Below are 25290 nucleotides of genomic sequence, written 5' to 3'. Positions count from 1 at the left end.
ATGACTACTCAATTGAGGGTCCTCTGGGCTGTGCAATCATTTAGCTTTTCTTCTCTTATGAGGTCCTTAGTGTCTTGTTCCAGTTCAATACTCTTTTTATTCACCATTATAGTGGCCATAAGTGTGAATTTTATGGGAACTTACAAACTCATAGTCATAACTAGATCTTTCCAAGTCACTAATCTGTTCATACCTTTATAAGGCTGGGATATGAGTAACTATGACTACATATGTTACACAGACACAGGATCAGTTCTACATGTCAGCGCCTATACCAGTAACAAAACAAACAAACAAAAAGAAACCCAACTCAAAGTATCCCAAACTTGTAAAGTACTGAACTGCATTTTTAAAATCACAGCTACAAGATCTTTCCTATTATGCCAAGGTCTTTCATAACCAATACCAAAAAAGATGCTGCTGCTTAACCTAATCTACACCTCATCTGACAGGAGGTAGGCAAAATTCTACTAACCAGGCTACAAATCAGGCTATTGATTCAGACACGATACAGTCATCTGAGCATAAACAGCACAGCTACATTTAAATGCGCCAGACAGACTGCAGATTTTGCAGCTTAGAAAACAAAATGTCTTACCTGTTTGTGCATTTCAATGTTTAATCCATATGACATTTCATAGTACTGCAAATAAATGAATATACATTATTTTCTTATGCTGACTTACATTGTATTAAAAGATATTTATTGAAATAAAGATAAAAACAAATATACTTACCATCACATAATGCCTCTGCATTTCCGTCTTTTCGCTTGCCAGTTTCTCACATTCCAATTTAAGGCTACAAAATAGATCATGCTTTAATGTAATATGGCTTTTTTTTTTTTTTGGCATCTACCCTCCCTATTTGTATTTTGACATAAGCTGCTAATTAAAAAAAAAAAATCATAAACTGACTTGCAATATAGAAAGACTTAATCATACTTGAAATAAAAAGGCTAAAGAAGAAATTTAAAGAGCATTCTTTGAGTCCTGTATTAGGCCTGAACTGTCTACAGAACCTAAACATATCCACTCTTCCTACTTTGACAAAGAGCTGCTATTAAGTGCTGCAACTTGCAAGTTAGAATAGGATCTGAATTTCCTGTAAGTACTTTTCAGGAGTAAAAGATAAAAATAGAGGCATTTCTTTCTATACAGCATTTAGTAAGTGACTGCCACGTAACACCACTCACATTTACAATTCTTACCTTAAATACATTCTAGCAAATGTTACCGTGCCCAGTGCTTGAAAACTGGTAATTCTGAGTATCATTTACTGGCAAGTTTCTTTTCCACTTTTGTTTTCATAAACAAAAGTAAGTTGCATTTATATGTCTCATCACAAACCATGATATAATTCTGACTACTTTCACCGAGAGCCTCAATGTTCCCTCTGTTTTCTATCAAACTGATTTTTTAAAAACTGTTACTTGTGAACATCCTATTGAACAGTTTGTATGCAAGCAGTATTTTTCACTCACAGCTACAAAGCCAGATGTTTAGAATTTAAATTGTATTTCTTAAGCAATAAATGGCTTAAGCATAGGTAAAGGAAGAGGAAGCATAACTAACACAAATCAATTTCTCACTGGGAAACCTATAAAGCTTTTACTTCTGTCCAAATATGCCAGGTGTTCATAAGTACAAAATCAGTGAAGATTAATACTCCTTAACACCACATGCCCAGGGTCAAAAAGAATCTGTACCCTAAATCTCTGAAAGGACCTCAGCAGCAAGCACACACCCACAAAGAACTTCTGAATGGGCAGGGCTGCAACGAGGAGTTGCATCCCGCAACTTCCAAGGATTCTGGTAAACTTTGTGTTACTGCTCTGAGTACTTGTGTGTTTTAACCGTCCTTCCTGACTCTTAACCACAGGACGCTGGCATTTTATTAATTTTTGCATTAACACCACACACAAATGAGCAAACAGGAGAAGTAGCCTCCTTAACGCGCTGTGCCACAGAACCGGCGCAGATCTTCTCGTGAATACACTGAAATGACCCCTCCACATACGGGTTCCAAAGACACAGTGTGTTTTTTCAAAGGCACAGAGCTGCCGAACGCTCCAGTTTCGCCAGTTCAAGCACGGGCCCGCGCAGGGCAGGGCTGTCTCCCCGTAGGCGCCCGGTCCCCCCGCGCTCCCCTCCCGGCCCGGCGGGGTCCCCGGCGGGGCTCGGCCACAACGCCGCACGCCACCGCCTGGACGCGCCCGTTCGGTGCAGCCCCGCGCCCGGCCGGGGACCGCGCGGCAGTCCCCGGTCCCGGGGCGGCCCGCCGGCGCTCACCTGTGGTACTGCGCCTGGAGGAACTGGAACTCTTCCTTGATGCGGTCCAGCGACTCCGGGATGGTGAATTTAAAAGGCTGGCCCGCAGCCTGGTGCGGGGTCTGGCGCGGTGGCGGCACGGGAGAGAGATGCACGTTCAGACACTGCGCGGCCACCCCGCGAGGAAGAGGAGGCGGCACTGTCCATCGCGGCCGAGCCGGAGGGATAGAGAAAGCGCCCGGCCCGGTCCGCCTCCGCCCCGGGGCGCAGCGCACTTGTTACCCACCTTCCCGTCCCTCATCTGCGGTAGGACCGAGGTTAACCGTCCTACGGATCCGACCCACCCGCTCCTGCCGCCGCCGTCCACACGAAAGCGGGAAGTGCCGGCTCCTCCCCGCCGACCCCCGCCGCAGAGGCACAGCCAGCCCCGTTCCGGGCGCTGTGTTTGGCGGATGCTGCCTGGCCCGGCGGCAACCCCCCGCCGTCCTTCCCAAGGCAAGTAAGTTGCCCTCGCAACAAAAAATATTGGGGGCCGTTCCGGCAGGCAGGATTAGCCGCTCGACCCCGGAGAGAATGAACTTGTGAGAGCGCCTTCCTCTCCCACCCCCCAGTTCCAGCCGAGCAACCGAGATGGAGGTGCGCTCCGGACCGCCCGGCCCTCGCCCCGGACCGGCGGCCCAAGCCATACTTACGGGGTGCCGACTCTGGGGGAACATGGCTCCGGCCGCGGCGGGTCTCCCTCGCAGCGCGGCTCTCGCGGCGGGACTCCCCGCCCTGCCCCGGCTTCACACCCGATGCGCCAAGGGGACCGGAGCGGCGACACCCGCCGACGGCCTTCCCTCCGCCGCCGCGGGCAGCAGCGGGGCGAGGCGCGGCTCAGTGCCCCCGCCGCGGGGACATTCCCCAGCCGCGGCGTCCTTTGTTGCTGTTGTACCAAGAAGGGCTGAAGGCGGCCGGGAAAGGCGGACGAGCCGCGCTTGGGACGGTCACCAGCGCTCCGCGCTCTTTCGGCGGCGCTCCGACCGGCGGGCGGCGCCCGCAACGCCCGGGCGCGGCGGAACGGGACCCGACGGGGCTCGGGGAGGAGGCAACAGCCGCCCCTCGGCAGGAGCGAATAATCCCCTTCACGGACTCGCAGTGGTCGATGCGATTGTAAGGCCGGAAACCCCAGGCGGAGGCGACTCTTCTCTCCTCTTCTGCCCCTTGTCAAAAGGGGAAAATCCAGCCGGAGGGAGGGGATCGCGGTGTCCGCGGCGGGAGCGTCGCAAGCCGAGGGGGCGAAGAAAGTCTCCAGGCAGGCACGCGTTGCTCCCAGGCGTCGGCGCAGGGGCCAAACCACCCGCAAGACACAGGGCGATGAACAAGGGAGGAAGGCAGGAGGAGGAGGAAGGAGGCGGGCGGGGGCTCTCGCACAGACGTCGCGGATCGGAGCAACTCCAATAGCAGATGCACGAAACGCTGGAGGGCAGAGGAAAGGGTACCACACACGCAGCACAGACTCTGCCGTTAGTTGCAGAGAAGTCCCCAGGACAAAAGGAAAGCAAACCCCTCAAGATGCTCGCTGGCCTTAGCGTCCAGGCAACCAGCCCCGTTGAGGAAGATTAAAAAAAAAAAAAAAAAAATAGAAACGAAAGCGTTCGTTTGGGATTCGAATCAGACGGGAAGCTCCTTCGTTCAACAGCCACCACTACAGCCTCTTACTGGCGGGTGCGTAACTGGGAGCTGCGCGTCTCACCACAACCCCCCTATCGCGATACATCGCGGCAACATCAGCAGCATCATCCTCATCCTCGCTCTCCTCCGCGGTGGCCCGCGATAAAGTTCCTCCCAGCTGAAAAATCCGAACCCGAGCGTACGGGAACGCCACCGGCTTCCTTTGCCCCGGCCCCTCCGCGCCGGCCAAGGGCAAGGAGAAGCCGAGGCGGCGGCCTGGCGGGCGGCGCTCGGCGGGACCGGAGCGCGGCTGCGGCCGAGCTGGACACGCCGAGCTCGCCCGCGCCGCTCACATTAGCACGCGGTTTCACACTCCGCCGGCTAACCAGCCGCGCGGCCCCGCCCACGCCGCCGCGCGGGGGGGCGGCCGGCCAATCGCCGGCCTCGCCGCCAACGTGGGCCCGTGACGCGCCGCGGCCCCGCGGCCCAATGGCAGGAGCCGGAGTCGCGCCGCCTCCCGGCTCTCGCTGGGCCGCGTCTCTGCGGCGGAGCGGCGGCAGCGCTCAGGGCCGGCCAATGGGAGGGCGCGCGGCGCGCGGCGCCGCGGGGGGGCGGGGAAGGTCGGCGGGAAGGAGAGAGGGGCGGCCGCGCTGTCCGTCAAAGTAACGTGGGGCCCGCGCGCCCGGGCGGGGCTGCGGCAGCGGGCTCGCGGCGCCTGCGCGCTGCGCCTCCGCCGGGGCCGCGGGGCGGCTCCGTCCGGCTCGGCCAGCGCCTCAGCACCGCACCGCCCGCTCCGCACCGCCCGCTCCACCTGTACTGGCCGCACCGCACTGCCCGCTCCGCACTGCCCGCACCGCGACCGGCACCGCACTGCCCGCCCCGCGCTGCCCGCCCCGCGCTGCCCGCCCCGCGCTGCCCGCCCCGCGCTGCCCGCTCCGCGCCGCGCCCCAGCCCCACACCGGCCGGCGGCGCCCGTGACAGTGCGGCGGGTGGGTCGGGCGCACGGCCCCACCTCGTTCGCCAAACGACGGCGGCGGGACCGCGGCACCTGCCGACAGCGCGCCGTGGGAAACGCCGAGGGAAGGATAAGCCCTCCCGCGTGCTTGCGCGACTCAGGGCACGCCAACTGCCGTGTTGGTTGGAATGACCCTCTGATCCGACGGAAGCTGTCCTTTGGGGAAAACTGGGTTCTTTTAAAGAGGAGCCTGATAGAGGAAAGCTGTCAATAACTTTGGTTTATAGGCCCACTTGAGATAGATGAGGGTCAAACAAATTCCACAGGCTCTGTGTGCTTGCTGAGGAGATGACAAATGGTGACATAGCTTGCAGTGGGAAATACACTTCAAAACATATCCTCTGTTAGCAAGCACCTTATTCATAGCAGAATTCCACAATGAAGTGTGAAATACCTTTGGACTTAGGACAGTGCCTTGATACACGCTTTTGCTGTTGGTATATCCTTGTGTGCTACCTAAAAAGAGGTCTTAGAATGTTGAACCACATAATTTAAACATGGTGAGGGTATTTTTTATAATTCCCCACTAGCCTTTACAGATTGCTTCCTTAGAATTATATTGTGGTTCATCTTGTATCCTAAAGAAAGAGCATTCTGTGTTTAATATTTGATAGGAAATCTAATGTTTTGCAATATCAAAGTAAAGCTTTACTCATTCCGAGTGATAATTTCCCATTATTATTCCCAGAATGTTCTGTATTCCCAGTTTTACTTAAAAACATCCAACACAAAAGGGAGTGAAATTGTCTCAGTCTTCTGCAGTGAAAAGTTTGGACTTTGTTCCAGGACGGCAGAGTTTTGTCAATGAGCATCCGTGATACATCCGTGTCTCCGTGCATGTCTGAGTACATGTATATGTCTGTGTATAATGGGGTCTGTACCTATAGGTGTCCATATGCTATTGTGTTTCTGTTTATGTATATGATGTAAATATGCATGCATCCCGGGGAATACATAAATAAACAAGTGGGCTTTTAATGGTTTCTAAGAGAGGTGACAAAATATCCTTGATAGTGAGCTTTGATAAGCTGTGGTTCCCAGGATGGGAGTGTAAACTTGTCTGGTGTTCCACCTGCATAAGCAAAGCTTAAAGTCTTGCATTCTGTTCCCAGCTCTTCCCTGGTTGTGTTGGACAAGCCAGCTCGCTGCTCAGTTCATGGCAATGGAAAGCTTAATTACTTAATGCTTATTAAAGTACTTAGATCTTCAGATGAAAGGTGCCATAAAAATGCAAACTATGATTATATACTTTGTGTGTGTATCTAGTAGCTATGGAGTCTATAATAATGTAACAATTACCTAAGTTTTGTTGTACTTTGCTTAACCTGCTGGCACAAGTTGTTAAAGAGACATTGACAGATATGACATTAAAACAACACTAAGTTTTGGAACATAAACAAAAGGGGATTGGTTTTTTTCTTAATTGCTCACCTACATGAAAGTTGAAATGTCATGTTACCTATATTTGTCAACATTAAAACATCCAAGGCATGTTTTAACAGAAGGAGAAAAGCTCTCTTTTCCTGGTTCTTATTAACAAGTGCTTTTAACCTACTTTGATTCTGGAATCAGACACTTAAGGGCATTTTGAATCTTATCCATTGTATTTAAGAGAGAAGAGCTGTACAAGCAGAAGTAGAATCAAATGTGCTGGATTTTTTTTTCTTTTTTTTCTTTTTTTTTTTTTTTTTTACTGAGAGCAAATGACATTACATAGCAGGAATTATAACCAACATGATCTGATATTTAACTAATTTATAATGCATCATCACTGGCTCATTAAAGCATGAAAAAAATTAGTTTTTTTGGATGGGTATAAATCTGGATTAATTCCAGGAAACTGAACATTCTCATTCCATGGCAATATTCACTATTTACACCATAGAAAAGCAGCAAAATATGGCTAAGCATGTTGCTAAGTAGGTAGCATTTTATACCAGATCATTCTGCCACAATGCTGTATATACTCTACACAATTCTCCAACTGGATTAAAAATACTTGCTTTTAAATTTCTGTCTCAGGTTTCAAAAATAAAAATATTTCCTTCAGTATTAACCCTCCCAATTGTTCTGCCCCATCATCCATTTTACTCTGTTGTTTGAAATAAATTGGTTTTTACTGTAAAAAATTTTGTGTCATGTTGCTACCTCATAAAGCAAAAGGCCTACTCCTAAACTGGCTACCAAAAATTCACACTGGAAGCAGTTGGAGTTTTGAGTGAAAAAAAAGTATGCTTGGGTCCAAAATGCAGGTTAAATGTGCTGAAAGGGTTTCAGATGTAGCATCCATTCTTTAGCAAAACTATGATGTTCTGTTTATTGCATTGTTTATTATCTTTTCCTTCACTGTTCATGGTACTTTTTATGAGCAATATTTTTTTAACTTTGTGCAAACTGGCACATAAAACAAAGATGTTGATGAAGTTAATCACTAGGTATTAGCTGCAGGTGAGAAGTAAACAATATAGTATGTTTTGTTCTACTCTTCAACTCTCTATATAGTAAGAGCTAGTCAATAGACGAAGCAGTTCTAGAATTCAATAGAGTTTATGCTTTAAAGGTTTTAGATAGATCACTGGATTTTCAACTGAAAGAGAAACATGCATGTGTTAATGGGCATGGGGGTTATTCTATTTTGTTTGTTTGTTTTAGGGTTTGGTTTGTTTGTTTTGGGGTTTGGTTTGTTTGTGTTTAATGTCAATGTGGTGCAGGTGAAATAGAAAAAAAACCCTGAATCATACAATACATGTGGTATAGTAGTGACTGTCTATACAGTTGAAAGAATAGTAATTATTATAAGGACATGCAAAACAATATCACTTTTTAAATATTCATGTATTTGTGAAGTGCAAATGATGTGAACAGGGTAAAGCAATTACATTTCTAATTATTTGCTGTCTTTTGGCTAATAGCCATTCCATACCCTCTTAGTAATTTGATTTCTTTTTAATTAGTAACTTTCCTTGTAGGCAAGAATGTTCAAAAAGTTGCACTAGGTCATTTTACCATTATGACTGTATTCACTTCCCTCATTCTTTCACCCTTAAAAAAGTCCCTGGGCTGAATTAAAAAAAAAAAAAAAAAAAACAAGTCAGTAGCAGATCGTGCAGCAGTAAAACCTCAAATAGAATCAGATCCAAAGAATCCCTTTTGGCTTCACACGGTATGGTAAAATTAGAGATTGCAGGAAACCAAAAAAATTAAACTGGGAACATTTGAAAAGAAATGACCAGGCTTTATGAAAATGACACATTGACTGGCCAGTGTGTTTTTTTTATCGATACTTTCTTTGTTGAGGCATACATCAAAGAAACCTGCATATGTTTTCAGTTTGTTCTAAGTCTAACTAGAAAATTACATCCAGATGTTTAATAGGCATTCTGTTGGTTTTCTGCATTGATTAGATATATTGGTACTGTTTGCTTACAAGTGTAGCCGGATCATTAGCTAATGCAAAGAAATGTTTGTAGCGAGTTGCTAATTAGGTCTTTTGGAAACTCTCCATACTAAGGAACAATTTGTACAGTGGCCAGAAAAACTTGCAGTACTTGAGAAGTCATTTTCCCTTCTGTGTCTGGGAAAAAACAGTCAGTCGCTTTCCCTAATCTTCTTTTGCCTACAGGGATTGCAGCTTGATCCCAGTGGGTTGAAGTGCAAATAAATTAGGAGGAGACCACACACATTCACATACGCGCACACACACATGCACACACACACACACGCATGCACACACTCCCCACACGCACTCCCCCCTCCACCCCCAATCTGCTCCTTTAGTCAAAAGTCAGTTGTGCAATCTTACATAAAGCTAGCCAAAATGGAGTGCTTAAAACTAAAATGTGTTAAATTCTCAACATTCATGTTATCAAATACACAGCATTTTGGAGCATACTTTAGAGACAGATGGGGAAGCCCTTTATGATAAATGAGTGTACTTGAATTCATTACTGTGGTACTTATAATTAAAGTAGCTCTTTCTCAACTTCACTACTTCTGCAGGGTACTTCAAGACAAAGCTTGGGGAAAGTGTACACATGGATGACAGAAGAGTGAAAGAGGAGCAGAAGAACTTTAATCATCTGTGTTTTGTTAAGTCTGAAAAGAGGTCAGACATATTACCTGTTTACAATATTGACAGAGAAATTGTTGTAGACTTCATGGCTCTGGCTTGATAACCTTCTAGGTGCAAAGTCACCTTTCAAAGGCTGCTTGACAATGTCAATGACCTTTTTAATAAAGACCACTTGCCAGTGTAGAATGAGGCCTCCATTGCAGGAGGTGACAACTAAAGGAGCAGTTTGTGTCTGTTTTGTACAGTAAATGATCATGGTATGATCATACCAGCTCCCTGATCCTATCATCACACACATGACAAAAGTTTTACTCCTGGAAATAGTCCCTTTGAAGTCCATGACAATACTTGCTTGAAAAAAGATGTCTTTGTGTCAGACTTCACCAGATCAGGGCCATGCATACAGAATAGTAGGTTGTGTGTGACATACATATGCAAAACACATGTGTTTTTACCAATGTCATCATGCAAGTCTAGAAGTTTTATCAGCCCTTTCAGGAGCTAAAATGGAAGGTTGCCACAAAAGTACAGTTAATCATTGCACTTCAATGGACTAGTTGTGGTATACTATTTTTCCTTACCTGGCAAAATACTAAAACTTTTCCGTCCTGCTTTGGTTCCATATATATAGTCTTTTGACAGGATTAATAGGAAGTTTTTCCCCTAAAGCTGTCAATAACATTAGAAAGAGTCTACAGATCACCAAAGACTCTTAGACTTAAAACCACAGGGGAAATAGCATTGAGGCAAATGGTCTTGTGGAAATTATACTTTCAAAACATTTGTGGAAATGGCTGATGGAAGTTTCATTGTACGAAGAAAGGGATTGTCTGAGAGGGAGAGATGGCTCCAAGTGCACTAGCATTTCAGCAATTATCTTGCTGCTACTGAGGTCCATGAAGATACTACCCTTGTATCTGTTCTCCACATATGAAAGCAGCAGCCTTTAGGAGTCTTTAAGGAACAGATGTGATACAGAAATATTGTGTGGAACCATGGATCTCTTTCAGCCAACAAGGAAGCAGACTCAGCTGAAAGTTGGCTAGAGTTTGGCAGCAGGTTTGGTTTCCTGTAATACCTCTGCCTTTCAGTCCTTGAGAAGAGTTTCTTGCCTACTGAGGTTATAAATGCTGTATGAGCTGCTCTTATACCAACCTTCTACTCCAGACCTCAGATTTCAGTCTGGTAGAGTCTAGATGAAAGCAGATTGTCCTGTCTTGCTTTCTCTTCATAATGCAGACGCTGCAATGTGCTGGCATGCTACAGCTGCAACATCTGTGGAGATGCTCTTCCAGTACTGGTGGCAAAAAGGCATTAAATCTGTTTCTAACTTCCCCCATGCCCCAAAAGCTCTGGGCTCCCATATTCTTGTGGGAATGTAATTAGCAAAAATATTTTTTAGGACCCAATGAGAAGAGGAGACATTATGTGAAAGAAGTTGCTGCACAAGGATTGTGATGGTACTGATAGGGAGGAGAACTGTGGAGAGGAATTAAATCAGGAGAGAACATACCAGTACCAGTGTAATGGAGTTCTTAATAAATGTGGAAATTCAGGCAAAACTGTAAACAGTAACTGTTGCTCACAGTATGATAAGGAAATAATTAATTGTCTGAGTCATCCAGCACTGTCCACTTCTCTGATATTCTACTTACACTGCCCTTCCACTACATTCAATGCAGGAGTCTCAGTTTATATCCTGAGGGACTAAAATGTAATGACAAATGTGATTATTAATAGAGTATATCCATTTTCCAAAATGCAAAATAATAAATTCCACCATGTGACATACACACAGAATTGTCACTAATATGTATCATCTACTCAGTCATCAAGTGAATGTCAACATGAAGCATCCAATCAAAAAGGCATGTCTTCTGATACACTGGTATGTTCATAATCATTGGCATCACCCAATAAAAAGTTGGTATGAAAGTAAGGAAAAATAGATCCATCCCATTCAATTCCACTTACATATTACTGCCTCTAAAATACTGATATGCCTTCTGTTGCAGAAAACTACATCATTATTACACAGACAGTAGATAATCACGGTTAGCAGTACAAATATATGAATATTTAGCAGTAAGAAAGCATGATGAAGAGTTAATACTCTTTGTTGAGGAAAGAGCAGCCAAAGCCACTGAAAGGATACCTTTTGAAAACAAGAGAGCTAATGAGTACAGTATAGGTGAGCTATTGAACATTGCTTGGGTGTGAAGGGAATGGTGGGAGCAGGAACAGGCTGTGTTTCATTGTTTTGGGTCTCTGTTGGTTTTTTGTGTGTGTCTTTTGAAAAAGAAGGATTTTCCATCTATCTGCCTGAGTTCAAAAGCAATAAAAAGTATGCACATATTCATAATTTAGTATTATAAATTCAATAGTTGGTAGTAAGACATTTTCTACCTAGCTTCTCACATTTTCTGCTGTAGTTTTACTGTCAGTTAATGTGCTTATGCATGCTCAGGTGCTCAGTTGTCCAAGTAGCATCCATGAAGAAAAAAATCTCAATGCACCATGATCCTAGAGCAGAACTCAGAAGAATGTCTATGCCCTAAAGCTGGCAGTAGATTGTACTTGTGAACAGACTGAATCTCATAAGTGAAACCATTATATCTTCATTAATTTTGCAATAAAATAGTTTGCATATCTCACCCATGTAAACCCCAAAAAGCAGAGAGTAAGCAGCACAAGGAATACAGGAATAGAGGTGCATGTGCAGCATTTAGCATTATTATACATTGAAGTAAGTCTTTTTATATTGCCCATATTTTGGTTTTGAATAAAGTGCTTCACTTAATGCATTATTAGTCCTCTGAAGGTGAGACAATACAGGAGACCTTCTATCAATTCTTTTCACATCTGCAAGTGAAATTTCCCCTCCCATCCTCTTCTTTCCTTTCTTTTTCTTTTCTTAAACTATCAATTTCACTGGGAGGAAAAAGAAAGCAAATAAATGTAAGGAGGGGAAAAAAAATCACAGATTGCTGAACTTAAGGTCAGTTTTAGTCTGAGATATAATGGGAAATGAAGACACTATGTTCTAAAGGATTTGTCTTTAAGTGGCTCATATAGAGCTCCTGCTGAACTGGTCAGATGGTGCAGACAAGGTCTCACATGTCTTTAAATAAGTTTTGAGTATTGGTTTTTTCTCTTTGAACTAGCCAGCCAAACCACAAGACAACTTCTGGATTCTTAGTTGAGTGAAACTCCCCACAAGCAAATTGCTCAACAAACTCTGGTGTATTTTGCCCCTGAGTTTGAAAACAATAGGAGAGAGAAACATGTTTACTTCTGTCCCAAGTTACTTCTATCCCAAGGCGTCAGACACTTCACAGAAGTGCTGCCCTAGCAGTGCAACAGGTCATTTATGGAGTATTACACCGGGATGGTTGTCTTCTAATGGTTTCCCTTCAGTGTGGACTGCCAGCTGCAGCATAGCCATAAACCTTATCCTTACCTTAAACCTAACCCTAACCTCTGCCTCACACATTATCCTACCTTGTTTAATAGCATAAGTCAAGCTCATGTGTGTCCCCATCCTCTGAGTCATAAAGCATGAAAGACTTGCAATGAATGAGGTACAGGGCTAAGTATAGGGCTCTATGCATTCAACAGGTCCCATTTACTTCAGAGGAGGTAGGATTTCATCCTAGGTATCTGACATGTTTGGTAAAATACACTGAATGTTCTAAGATATACTGACAATTCTCCTTTCTCTCAGAGAGAAAAGCAACTGTCCAGAATTACCTATGTTGATGTAATTGTCAAGCGCAGCTTTCTTTTCAAGGAACATGGGCAATTGCAGAAATATCACTGAGTGTAGAATTTTGCTGTGCGAATATTTGTTCCTCTTTGTCCACTCTTTCTTATTTTAAGGTCTTTCATAATTTTGCTGCTCTGTATTAATATCTTCTTCTTTTGCCTATGAAAAGCATCTGGGACTGGTTTACTTACTTGCATAAAGTACTAGAATATGGTTTATCTGGAATACAGTACTAAAAATATTTATAAGCAGCTGAGTTCACACAAAAAACCAATTCTTTCTCAAGGTACCCTTCTGTCACTTGCTTTTGTTTGGTGGGTTTTTTTTGAGGTTTTTTGGGTTTTGGGTGGTAGTTTTTGGGAGGGTTTGGGGGGTGGTTTGGGTTTGGTTGGTTTGGTTTCTCATTCATTTGTTTGGATTTTTTATTTAACAGAGTTTTCTAATGGAAATGTAACAGAACTTTAAAAATAGAAATCTTCAAATCAATCAGCTGATTATATTGATAGTGTCCTGAACTTTTTATATCATTGCAAGACATCTACACTAAATCTCCAGTAAAAATTAAGAAAACATTTATTGGCATAGTAAGTATTTGAAAAGCATGAGAGAGTGGAAAATAGAATTTTATTTAACTGTTGCTTTAGATATTTGCTTTGTTGGATTTTTTTTTTTTTTCAATTGAAACATTTGAGAGACTGTTTCATGATGTCTTGGGTGGGCCTAGTTAGATATTTTCCTACTGAGTGAGAGATTATTCCAGGAAACTGGGATACTAGGATCTGGCCCAATTTAGGGAGAGTTTTTGTCTATAGAAGGTAGAATGTACTGCTTTAAGTTGCTGATTGAACTCTGTCTTCTATCTAGTATGATAGACTATTAGTTGCCCACATGGGAATAAGATCTACCACTTAAATGAAAAAGTGAATATTAATGCTTTCCTAAATGTTCTGGAAAAGTATATTTTATAAATATCCTGAACATATGGAATGATAGAAAAACGTATAAATGCTATTTCCAGCTTTATCTTGCATTAGCTGAGCAAAAAGGTCAACTGTTTAGGGCACTAAGAGTGATATATACAAAATTATGGCTAAGACATAAAATATTATATGATACAGGGTATAATTTTGTTTCTTGATTGTTTTGAAAAAAACAACTTATTGTTCTTCAGTAAATATGCTGTGTATGCATATACTTGTAATTACATTCATGTAAACATAGACATGTACATAAGATAAGAAATACTGATCTGTTTAATTCCCAGGCAGGATATTCAGTGAACCTGAGGGGTTGGAAAGAGAACATTATCCAGAGGGGTTAAACTTTTAGTTTATGCCATGATCCACTGAAGTCAAACCAAAGTAACCTCACTTTTCTCTTTTTTCTTCCTTTTCCCATTCCAAATGATTATTCAAAATGCATGTTAACAGTCTGGTTAAAAACATTCCTTTTAAGAGCATCAGATGCTAGGAAATGCTGCTGTCTTCTGTTTCAGCATTTTATATCTTCTGTTCGTTAGAATAAATGGCAAACTGCAACTGGCACCTGAAAAATAGTGTTAAAACGCACTGAAAGTATTGGCATGACATTGATAAATGCAAACAGCTTGCTGGAAGGCATATCACCTTCATTTAGATCATCTGTTTGAAAATGTGTGTATCTGTGAAAACAGACATATTAATGTATCTTTTACCACAAAATAAATACATGGATAACAATTTAAATTAAATAATAAATATCTGTTGATATCTTGAGAGGAAAAAAGCTCCTGGATATAGTTCTGTAATTAGGAGTCAAAAAAACCTCTACTTGTTAATCATGCGATAGGGAAATGGTGGAATATTCTTCTTGCAGATTGAGTTCCTGTTTCTTTTTTTTTCCCAAAGTTTTATACAAAAATAAGGAAACATATATTGCTTCATTTTATTAAACAAATTGATTTTATAAAATTCAAAATCAGTGGTTAAAGTGACACCATATTAACTGATTCAAAGTTATGCTTTAGACATTTTGTGGATTTTTTTCTTACAAATCACTGTCCATTTCTGAGGCTATATGATTCAGTCAGGTGGGTTTTAACACCCATGTTTTAAATATGAGACTCTGTTGTTCCACTTTTTCTCCTCTTCTGTATACACAATGCACACTCACATGCATTCACACAAACACATATACCACAAATCAAAAGATGCTTAATGAGTGTGGAAATGCAAAGCCACTGGGATTTGCGATAAATGTATGCAGAACAGAAGAAATTACAAAAATATTTTGGTTGTGTTTTGGTGAAAAGGATTTTCTAGTTGATATATATACTTGGTCCTTTAGCTTATTAGATGGGAGGCTGGTTTGTATTGATAGATAGGAAGCAAACAAGCTGTGAACTTATCTTCATCCTGAAGTCTGGTTAAAGGACAGCATGAGAATAGATTGTACCTTTGTCTGGGTACAAAGGGCGAACTGTGAGACCATGTGTCTTATGTGTGATTCAGATTGGTTCTGGCCACCAGGAAAACGGCTGTACTCAGTACCAGACTAAGATTTTTGTACCATGAAGATTTTGAATATACCAGACTAAGATTTTGTATAGTGTTGGAGCTTATATAAATGGTGATATGTCTTTATTTTCTATTTTAATTTAAAGCTCTCCATCACTGTTTTTAGAATATATTATATTCTTTTCCACAAACCATTCTCTCTTTTCCCATTTGAATTACCCCTGCTGCCCGCTTCCTGGTGAGAGGGGGAAAAACATGTGTCATTCAAGGATGCAGAAAATCCTGGCAGGACATACTCAGAAGTTACAGCAAAATTAAAGAGTCAGTGGTTCACTAAGAGAATCCAAAAACATCTGCTCTGATGCAGGTTTTATGAAAGAACACTGGAGGCAATAAATTCAGATATTCCTACACCACTTCATGTGTACAGTGGTGTTGGTTTGGTCCCACAAACAAACCACTGGTTGGCTTCTTTTTTTAAAGTACTTTTTTTAAAGTACCAAGTAACACTCTCAGGTTTCAGGGTAAAAACAACATATGAAACCCTGTTTCATCCATTCTTGTAATTCCGGACTGGAAAAAAAAAATCTGTCTTGATGTCTGTCTCATTTACTTTAAAGGGAATTCAGAATGTTTCTGTAAAGCAAATAATAAATTAGTCAAATAACATTTAATGTTATATTAAAAATATTCTAATTCAAAATTTTGTTTTAGTCAGTCTAGATCAAAGTGTCTGTTGTTTTGTTACCACTTAAAACTAATCTTTTACATTAATCTGCTGAATATTCATACGTTAGAGGTATTTCATGAAAAAGGGTTTAGTCAAGTGGAGTTAATTATTTTGTTGCAAAGAGGTTGGGCTCAGTCATTTCTCTGCTATTTGTAAACCCAACCTTTTATCCATGGGTATCTGGAGGACATTGGCGGGGGGCAGAGGGTCACTGAGGATAGGGCTGGTTATGTGTCTAGTGATTCTTTCCAGTTCAGTGAGAACTGAAATATCCAGCTACAGCTCCCTGCTAAAAGACCTCTCCTTTTAGTTCAAAAATAAGTCGTAGGTTGTAAATTAATTTTCAGGCTTACATAGGTGTTGAAGGTTATTAGAGGGAAGCAGCCACAATAACAAGGTTGGGATTTATCCCTTTTGTTTTTTCTTTTTCCCCTAAAAGGAACCTCATAGAATTTTATTCTAGGGCCATATCTCTTTCAACTAGAATACAATAAAAATTTTGGCTAAAAACTCTGGATACTTCTTTTAAAGTACTTTTTAAATAATTGCATTGGAGTATTTTACTAAGTGCCTAGCTTTTAGCTTCAATTATCTGATTGTTGTGTGATATTTGTAGGAACATATTTATATTTTTCTTTCATGTCATCAAAGTTGTGTTTTTATGGGTCAGAAACAAAGATTAATGTGACCAAACTGTTCTCCACAATTTAAGATTCTTCTTAAAATATGCAGATCTATGCTCATATTGTTTGTGGAAAAGATTCAAGATGGAACTGGAAGTATGCCAAAATACAGTAAAGATACATAAACCTTTCAATTAGTGGTCACAGCTAGGTCACTTCCATTGTCTATGCTATGTCATTTAGAACTTGTTATCAATCATGTGCTGGGTATTTTGGTGGAAACTGGTCCTTGAAGCACTTCTGCAAGGAAAAAATATTCTGTGATTGCTTGTAGTTTTGCAGTACACTGTCTTCCCTTCTGGAGTAAGGGTGACCTTGCTGTAACAACCAAAACAGCCTTGAATAACTGAAGAAATATAATAGGGTACTAATTATATATTAATATAATTTTCAAAGAGCACACTCAGACTTCTACTGGAAAAAAGCAACTGTCAAAACATTGAATTTTTTATGTAGTTGAATTTTTCATTTCACATTTACAACTGCAGAAATACAGGAATAGCAACCATACTTTATTGATCAATGCAAGCTGGTGAAATGGCACTAGCACAACAAGATAATGTGCCAACATGAGAGAGAACCAACACCAGCCACTGGGTACACTGTCTTAGCTTTCCACAAAATATAGGGATAGCAAATAGGTACACCAAGAGGAGAAGTTTGCTTTTTTAGAAGAGAGTGGTGTTGACATTCATCATAAAGGACCACTGCCAGTGGTTCCCTTCTCCTTGTGTCAAGGGGGATGGTATTATCAGATACTTTCACCTGCTAACTGAGAACAGTGCTTTTGATGTGGAACAGTTCTGTGCAGGTTCCTCTGTATTGCCCCAATGTCATCTACTTCATGAAAAATTTGAGATGCGTAGTCAGATGTTTTGGTTATTTGTTTTTGTCAAATATTAAGATTTTAGTTAGAAATTCATGACAGAAAAGAGGTGCAACTAGTAAGAGTCACCTGGTGTACCCAAAGATTTAGCAACAAGGCCAATATGAGAAGAAAGCAACATAAATCACAGCTTAGTGTTCTTAAACATTTAGATCTAATAGAGCTGCAGTAGCTCTAAAGGGAAGGAGTTACACCCACAGACAGATGGATTGCATGCTAGCCATCACATGCTACACTGATAATGTGTGGTCATAAGCCATGTCTTCCTTCTGGTGGAGCTTCTCCTAACCTTTGGCCAAAAACAACTTTAAAACAATATTTTGCTGGAAGTCAGAGCAGTTTGGGGAATATAAGCAGACATTTCGATACAGACTGCATGGTTTGGCTTATGTAATACTAAAAAGCTCTGTTTTATCTATACTTAAGTGATAAAAACTATGGAAAGTATGAAAAAAAATCAATCAACTTACATTTTAAATCAAATGTATGTTGAGCTTTCTCATAAACAAAAAGTCAGGAATTTCTACATGTTTATATGTATGTCTGAAATAATAAAACTCACTTAATGTGCTTTTCTTTATGCTGTAGTTCAGGTCCTAATTTATTTACAAAAGAAACTTCTGTAATTTTTTTCATATTAGCCATTTTATAAATCTTGACTCAGTTTTTTTAGACCTGTGATGTATCTTAGTGAGAATTAATAAGCCTTTCTTAAATAAGAACAAAACCCAGTAAGCAGCTATTATGTGGTAGCAGTCAGACTAAATTATTTTTCACTTTGATAATACTCTACCTACCACGACACTCTTGAACCTCTACCAGGTGTCCTTCTTCATCTAGCTTCTAGCATCTGAAATGTAGTATACTGAGGAAAACAGAGACCTAGTTTGCTCCTAAGAAAGTCTGATTCTTTTTGGTGGGCAAAAAAAAAAAAACCTCTGTCAATCACAAAAGATATTTCCTTAGGACTGACACTTTTTATAGTAGTCTTGACTGGAATTAGTAGGTTGGTCAACAAATGCTCTCAGCTTTCAGTATTAACAGTCTTGACTGTGCTTCCTGCTATATTATTGCTGCTACCTTAAATTTTCTTCATTGTCTTTCAGAAATCAACTGCTTTCACTCTCTTTATTTAAAAAAAAGGAGAAAAAACAACTATGGAGACACTGGGGGCCATTTCCATAGTTTAGGGAGACACAAGAAGCTTCCCTCAAAAAGCTGTTAGACCCCATTTGCTCCTTTCCTTGTTCCTGTGTCTGTTCCTATGTCCCTTAGCCACTCCCTCCCTATTCCCTTATTGGCCCTCATCTTTGTACTGCCCGAGACCAGGGTCCCCCCGCTCAACCCCTCCAGATGGGGTAGGGAGAGACATGTGTGCACTGGGGTAACTCTGAACATCTCATCGTGTGGCTGAATTAAACGTCTGTGGATATTATGCAAAGGCCCTTTCTAGTTCTTTACCCTGGACTTTAATAGCAGCAGTTCAGGCTGCTACAGAACACAAACAAAAAAACAAACAAAACTCCAACTAACCAATCAAACCAAAAACAACCATAAAACCCCACCAAAACCAACACAGAGGCTTGTTAAAGAAGTGCAAGTGCATCCAAATTGCAAAGAGACATTGAAGTTCTGCATCGTTGCAATGCCATTGCTTCTTTATAACCTGCCCACGTGATATCTACCAGCAGATATGCACACTATGAAGTTGAAAGCACTTACAATTGAAAATTTTTTTTAAAAAAAATCTCTTTTTTTTAAAGGAAATGTTTTTTATATTAAAATGGTCTGGTAAACTTCTCTGAAATTTTTATATTCCGTTGAGTTATCATTGCATGTGAGAACCATTGATGAACACTGGTGTGAGGAAATACCTGAGAATGACTTAGTAGCACAGAAAAATTGCAATGTCTGCTATGCAGTAGCCCAAGAAGGACATTAACTTTTGAAAGATCTACAGCATTCCATGGGCTAAATCTTCTGGAAATAAATATTGTGATTAGAAACACAGGTTACTTCTATGTCTTCCATACATTCTTGAAGTTTTTTTTTACCATAGTTCAAGGTTTCCAGTTGAAAACATTCACATGCTGTAAAGTTGAAAAACAAAGATATCTCTCTCTTTGTATTTTCTTCTTATTAAGAGAGGAAGGAAGTATTTAAAAGCAACAAAAGAGCAAAGTAAGATATTTCTGAGAAAGCACACCAACCATGCTTCTTTTTTAGCGCACTATATTCCTTCCTATTAAATGAGGGAAAGGCTGTGGGTGTAGTCTACCTGGACCTCAGTAAAACCTTTGATTCTGTGACCCACGGTATTCTCTTGGAGAACAGCGCATGTTTTGGATAAGTGCACTCATTGCTGGATAAAAATTAACTGGATGGCACACTCTGGGCCCAGAATGTTGGTGAATGGAGTTACACCCAGCTGACAGCCAGTGTCTAGTAGGGATTGCCAGGGCTCAGTGTTAAAGCCAGTTCTGTTTAATATCTTTATTGATGACCTGAACAAGGGGATCAAGGGCACCTTCAGTCAGTTTGCAGATGGCACCAAATGGGAGGAGAGTGTTGATCTGCCAGAGGGTCAGAAGGCTCTGCAGAGGATCTGCACAGGCTGGATCAATGGGCCAATGCCATCCAATAAAGCAAAGTGTCCAGTTCTTCACTTTCATCACAAGCATGCCTCCTGATACCAGTCCCCTGAAGGGACAGATGTCTGTGAAAATTTCAAAGAAGCACCTGTCAAGAAAGAAGGCCATAAATATATGGCCTTATAAAAATAAAAACCATTCCCAAATCCACAGATAGTTGGTGGCTGAATAGGCAAGCTGAGTCCTGCCTGTAGGACTTGCCTGTTAGGTGGAAATAAGAAGATGTAGAAGGGTTTATGCAGATAGGGCAGGTAAGAGAAACTGGAGGCTATGTAGACAGGCCTCAAAAAGTAGAAATATAATAGGTAAATGTCAGGTCTATCAACTAAATAAAAAATAATGCATACATTTCTCATAGTGCTGGAGAATATTTAGAAGCAGTATGAACTCAGGCACATAGCTGGCAGAAAAACAGTCTTGGTTACTCATGCTAGATCTGTCAGATTGCAACTATTGACCAAGGTGATGAAGCAGCCTCTCATTCAGTTTGCAGATGACTCCAAGTCAGGCAGGAGTGTTGATCTGCTGGAGGAAGGAAAGCTCTAGGCCGGAATAGATCCATGGGCTGAGGTCAATGATATGAGGTTCCTAGCTTGCATCCAGCATCTTGTGGCCATCAGGACTAGGCAGGGGTTCATCTCCTTGTATGTGGCACTGGTGAGGTACTCCTTGAATCCTGTGCTTAGTGCTGGGCCCCTCATGACAAGAGACATTGAGGAGATGAAGCATAGCCACAAAAGAGCAATGGAGCTGGTGAAGGGTCTGGAGAACAAGTCTTATGCCTAGGCACAGTTGCTTATTTGGAAGTTATGTATCTGAAAATTCTGGTCCAAACTGCTTGTTAGCGCAAGAAAAATAATTATATCTCAATTAAAAGAGAAATGTCCACAAGTAGGCAAACAAGCTACTACAAAACCTCTAGCATGAACTGCATTCCTTTTTAACCAGTAGCACACCGATAAGAATATGGTTTATTATCTAGATTGTCAACTTTTATCCTTTGTTTGTGGAATGTGAGATGTTTAAATAGAGTATTTTCTTTCAGATTTTCAGATGGTGATAACTAAGGTATAATTTATATTATTAATCCTTTCAGGTCGCCTTGTTTACATGACTAATGCTCCTGCATCATGCATACCTGATGTCAACCCACAGCTCTGTTGTCTTTTTGTCTTCTCAACTAAGCTTAAAATCAACAAAGAGCTTTGCTATCTTTTCAATCTTGCATTTCACCTTACATGCCATTCAGATTTTAGAGGGTGTGTGAAACTCCTTTGGAAACAAAATAGTAATTCATGTTTACCACTGAGAGAAACAATTACCTGTCTCTCATTTTCAGTAATCTGCTTCTCTAAGTAAACACTGTTTTTAAAAAACCCTGCCTTCATACAAAAAGAATTAACTTCCTTAGTGCTCAAAGCTTTTTATTAGTAATAACATCTCTCTATTTCTATTTGTTGTAAGATCAATCCCAGAGGACAAGAGGAGAGTACAGGAGGGAAGGGGAGGGGAGGGGAGGGGAGGGGAGGGGAGGGGAGGGGAGGGGAGGGGAGGGGAGGGGAGGGGAGGGGAGGGGAGGGGAGGGGAGGGGAGGGGAGGGGAGGGGAGGGGAAGGGAGGGGAGGGGAGGGGAGGGGAGGGGAGGGGAGGGGAGGGGAGGGGAGGGGAGGGGAGGGGAGGGGAGGGGAGGGGAGGGGAGGGGAGGGGAGGGGAGGGGAGGGGAGGGGAGGGGAGGGGAGGGGAGGGGAGGGGAGGGGAGGGGAGGGGAGGGGAGGGGAGGGGAGGGGAGGAGCAGTAATAAGATACTCTGGTAGTGCTCAGGGAAATGAGAAAAGATTATATGTGAGTATGGCAGAAAAGGACTGTCTGGATCACTGAGCGAGTCCCTGCTTCCAGTTGTGCCACACAGTGAAAAGACATTACATAAATAATAAGATTAAATAGTCTGTCTTGAGAATTCCGTATTTAATAGTTAAACATTAAAGAGTTTAAGTTGCCCATGTTAAACTTTGCCCATAGTTAAAGTTGCCCATGTGCAACTTTAAGTTCTGAGTATCACTTTTACAGCATTCATTATGTTATATTACAGTAGAGTTTTGATTTATACTTAAAGTTCAATTTACTTAAAAAAAAAAAAAAAGTCTTTGAGACTGTGGGATCATTCAATTTGTAATAAATAACTCAATGGATAAAAGTTTCCTTATGAACCTTGTATTTACCTAATTAGATTTTTAAAAATACTTTTAAATATTACAACTCAGTTTCTTATTCCATTTGGAAATAATTACTAAAGCATCTTGATTGCCTATTTCAATTGCATGGAACCCATTTTTCATGAGTTTGAGATTGCCTATATTAATTTATATTTTCATATTTTAATTAATAAGGTTGTGAAAATTTTGCAGGCATTACAACATTCTTCACCAATTGCTTCTCTTGTTATTTTCTAAAAATAGGAATTGTTTAATGCTGTCAAAATAATACATTCTTACATGGATGATTGCCATTTCATACCGCAAAATCTACGCTCACTTGATTGTGCTTCTGTGTGCCTTTCTCAGAAAGTCATTAATGTCTCCTTTTTGTACTGAACTGAGGTGAGGTTTGCGATCCCTTTGTGATAAACACAGCACCACAAAAAAACCAAGAGTCACAGAGGTTCACAATCTGAAATTATAATTTACATTCATCCTTCCTGGCATATTTTTTTCTCTTTTAACAGATTAATAAAATCTGTTCGGTGTAAAAGATGCACTGTAGAGGAAGGAAAGGGAGCAATGGTCTCGCCCTAAGTGTCTTTTCATGAACTGCACAAACCAAATGCATGCCAAAATTCCACATCCTGCTGTCATAGACAATTCAGCAATGCACATAACGAAAAAATGCTGGGTAAGCTCTACTTGAATTGACAACACCCTTGACATCCAGATCAACCATTATTATGAAATCCAGTGGCAAAACATAAATTGTGTAGTTATAATGTAATTATTATTTCATCTTTATTAGACTTTATAGAGGAGTGCAATTAATGTAAAATGGGAAAAAAGGAAGAAAGGAAAAGAAATTCTGAGTTAGTTGTATGTCTATTCTGATTTTGTCTTTAGATGGTTTTACATTAGTTGGTCAGGTACTGCATGAAGCTTAAAGCTTTGCTGATCTAAAGATCATTGCTTTTTAACACCAACTTTTACTCCAGCAGATGCTGTGTTGGAAATTAAAGGTCTATGCAGTCCAACATCTTATGAATTGCATAGTATCTGATGAAAAATCTAATAAATTGTTCTTTCTGTAATTACTTTTTTATCTGCACACATATGCATTTGTATTGTTTGGCCTACAAGAACTAGTTTAAGAATGTTAAGGAGATTTTCCTCTTGTGTAATTTTGATTTGTCACACTGCACAGAAGGGAAGTAGTTTCCTAGTTTTCATCCTGTTTAAAACAACTTTTGAAAGTCACTTTATGTTAGGGAAAATATTAGGGTACTCTCACATATACAGCAAACCTCTTTGTTTCCTTCCTATAGTAAACATCCAGTCTGAGTAGTGTCATTATAAGGGCATTCTGGCAATGAGCGGGAGACTGAAACATCATAATTTTAATTTCTGTTTGTATGTCAGCCTATCAGGGTCATGTCAGCAACAGTGCTTTTCTTACTGTATGACACGTTCAGAAGAGGAGTGGCAAATGGAAATACTGCTCTAAATCAGAAATCTGACACCTGGGAATGAATTTGTAGCAGATACTAGAAATAATACAGATTTAAAAAATAATTTTATGTAGGCAAGGAGTCTTTTGAATAGAGGGACAAAATTTAAATGTCATTGCACACACCCCTTCAATTTTGTCCTCACCCACTTTCTCATGGAAAAATGTCATTGATCCTCCTAGGGAAAATTACAACAATGGAAGTTACTTTTAAACACAGTAACAGTATTAGATATGACACTAGTTGTCCATAGTTAAAATGTACTGTTTCCTTTCTGACTAGCACACTGTTACACTGTACCAGGATGGCCAGATGGTTATTTTTCACTGTGACAAGGCTAATCTTGGCTCTGTGCAATGTAATACTTGGTGCTAAGATGAAGGTCAGTTACAGAGATTTTGAAGAATGTAGGAAGGAGGATGATTTAAAGGGCCTTCTGACTTTAAAATTTGTTCTAATATTTTTCAGTTACATTTTCCACCATTTCAAGTGAAATTGAAACCTTACTCATACTGCAGTGTTATGCTTTGTTGAATTGTTTAGGGATATGGCCACATATCCCTAACTGTAGTGGAGGCCACAGTTCATATGAGGATTTGGGACTTTTGACAACCCTTGGGCTTATACCATAAACTTGGTGAATATGCAGTTTTGTGTTATGCATTCTAGCTACTGGTACAACACAAGTAAAGGGTGATACCTATGGACAGCCCTAGAGAGAAAACAGCTGCCTGAGCCTGGATACAGGGAAATTTCAGGACAGTCTGATGTCTTAATTTGTGTCTAAGTCCACTGCTTAGATTTTGGATTGAGAGGCTATATTTCTGCACGTACATCCACAGCTAAGGACATTAGCTTCTTCCTTAGACAGCTGGGAAAACCAGAGTCTCTTAAGTGCATTAGAGGAATAGAGGAGAGAGAAAAAGAGTAGAATTTCATTCCCAGTTTTTCCAGCATAGCACTGTTTCAGTTGAGTGCCAGTCATCAGAATTTCAAATTTATTCTCATGTGAGGATACTTTATTTTCTCCTTCTTTGCTTCAGCATATGCAAAAGGCCTGTATGACACAATATTCACAGGTTATAGGGCAGATAGGAACATGGTTTTTTTTTTCCTTGTCAGTCATTAAGTTATGAGACTTCACTCAGTGTATATATTAGGCAATTATAAATTAAAACAGTCATGTACTTCAGAAGTAATGAGGGGTACCATCATGCTTTCTGTAAGAAGCTTTACTTGGAGCTTCTTTACTTTTTTGGAAAACAGAATTTCCACTCTAATGTTGCTATAATGTTGCTTTCAAGTATAATTCTTATACATATTTCATTCTAACTTGCCATTCTTGGGGTGGATTAAAAGAG

At 41.1% G+C, this 25290-nt stretch overlaps 1 protein-coding gene across 6 annotated transcripts in view; it reads right to left on the bottom strand.

Annotated features, from left to right (window-relative positions):
* Positions 1 to 3126, bottom strand: part of LOC100221996 (TLE family member 1, transcriptional corepressor) — a 164362-nt gene extending 161236 nt beyond the window's left edge. For all 6 annotated transcript variants that reach the window (XR_012053039.1, XR_012053040.1, XR_012053041.1 and 3 more), the window contains exons 1-4: positions 2963 to 3126; positions 2292 to 2392; positions 738 to 801; positions 599 to 643 (exon numbers count right to left, since the gene is read on the bottom strand). Coding sequence is in view for 3 of the 6 variants with exons in the window: in XM_072922372.1 (XP_072778473.1) it covers positions 599 to 643; positions 738 to 801; positions 2292 to 2392; positions 2963 to 2986 (234 nt within the window). In the remaining 3 variants the exon portion in view is untranslated. The remainder of the gene's footprint in view (positions 1 to 598; positions 644 to 737; positions 802 to 2291; positions 2393 to 2962) is intronic.
* Positions 3127 to 25290: the final 22164 nt, after the last annotated feature.

This window comes from Taeniopygia guttata, chromosome Z (assembly GCF_048771995.1).
Source record: "Taeniopygia guttata chromosome Z, bTaeGut7.mat, whole genome shotgun sequence".
In the NCBI taxonomy this organism is placed as follows: domain Eukaryota; kingdom Metazoa; phylum Chordata; class Aves; order Passeriformes; family Estrildidae; genus Taeniopygia; species Taeniopygia guttata.
The sequence above is the reverse complement of the archived record's forward strand: the minus strand, read 5'-3'. Positions and strand labels throughout refer to the sequence as shown.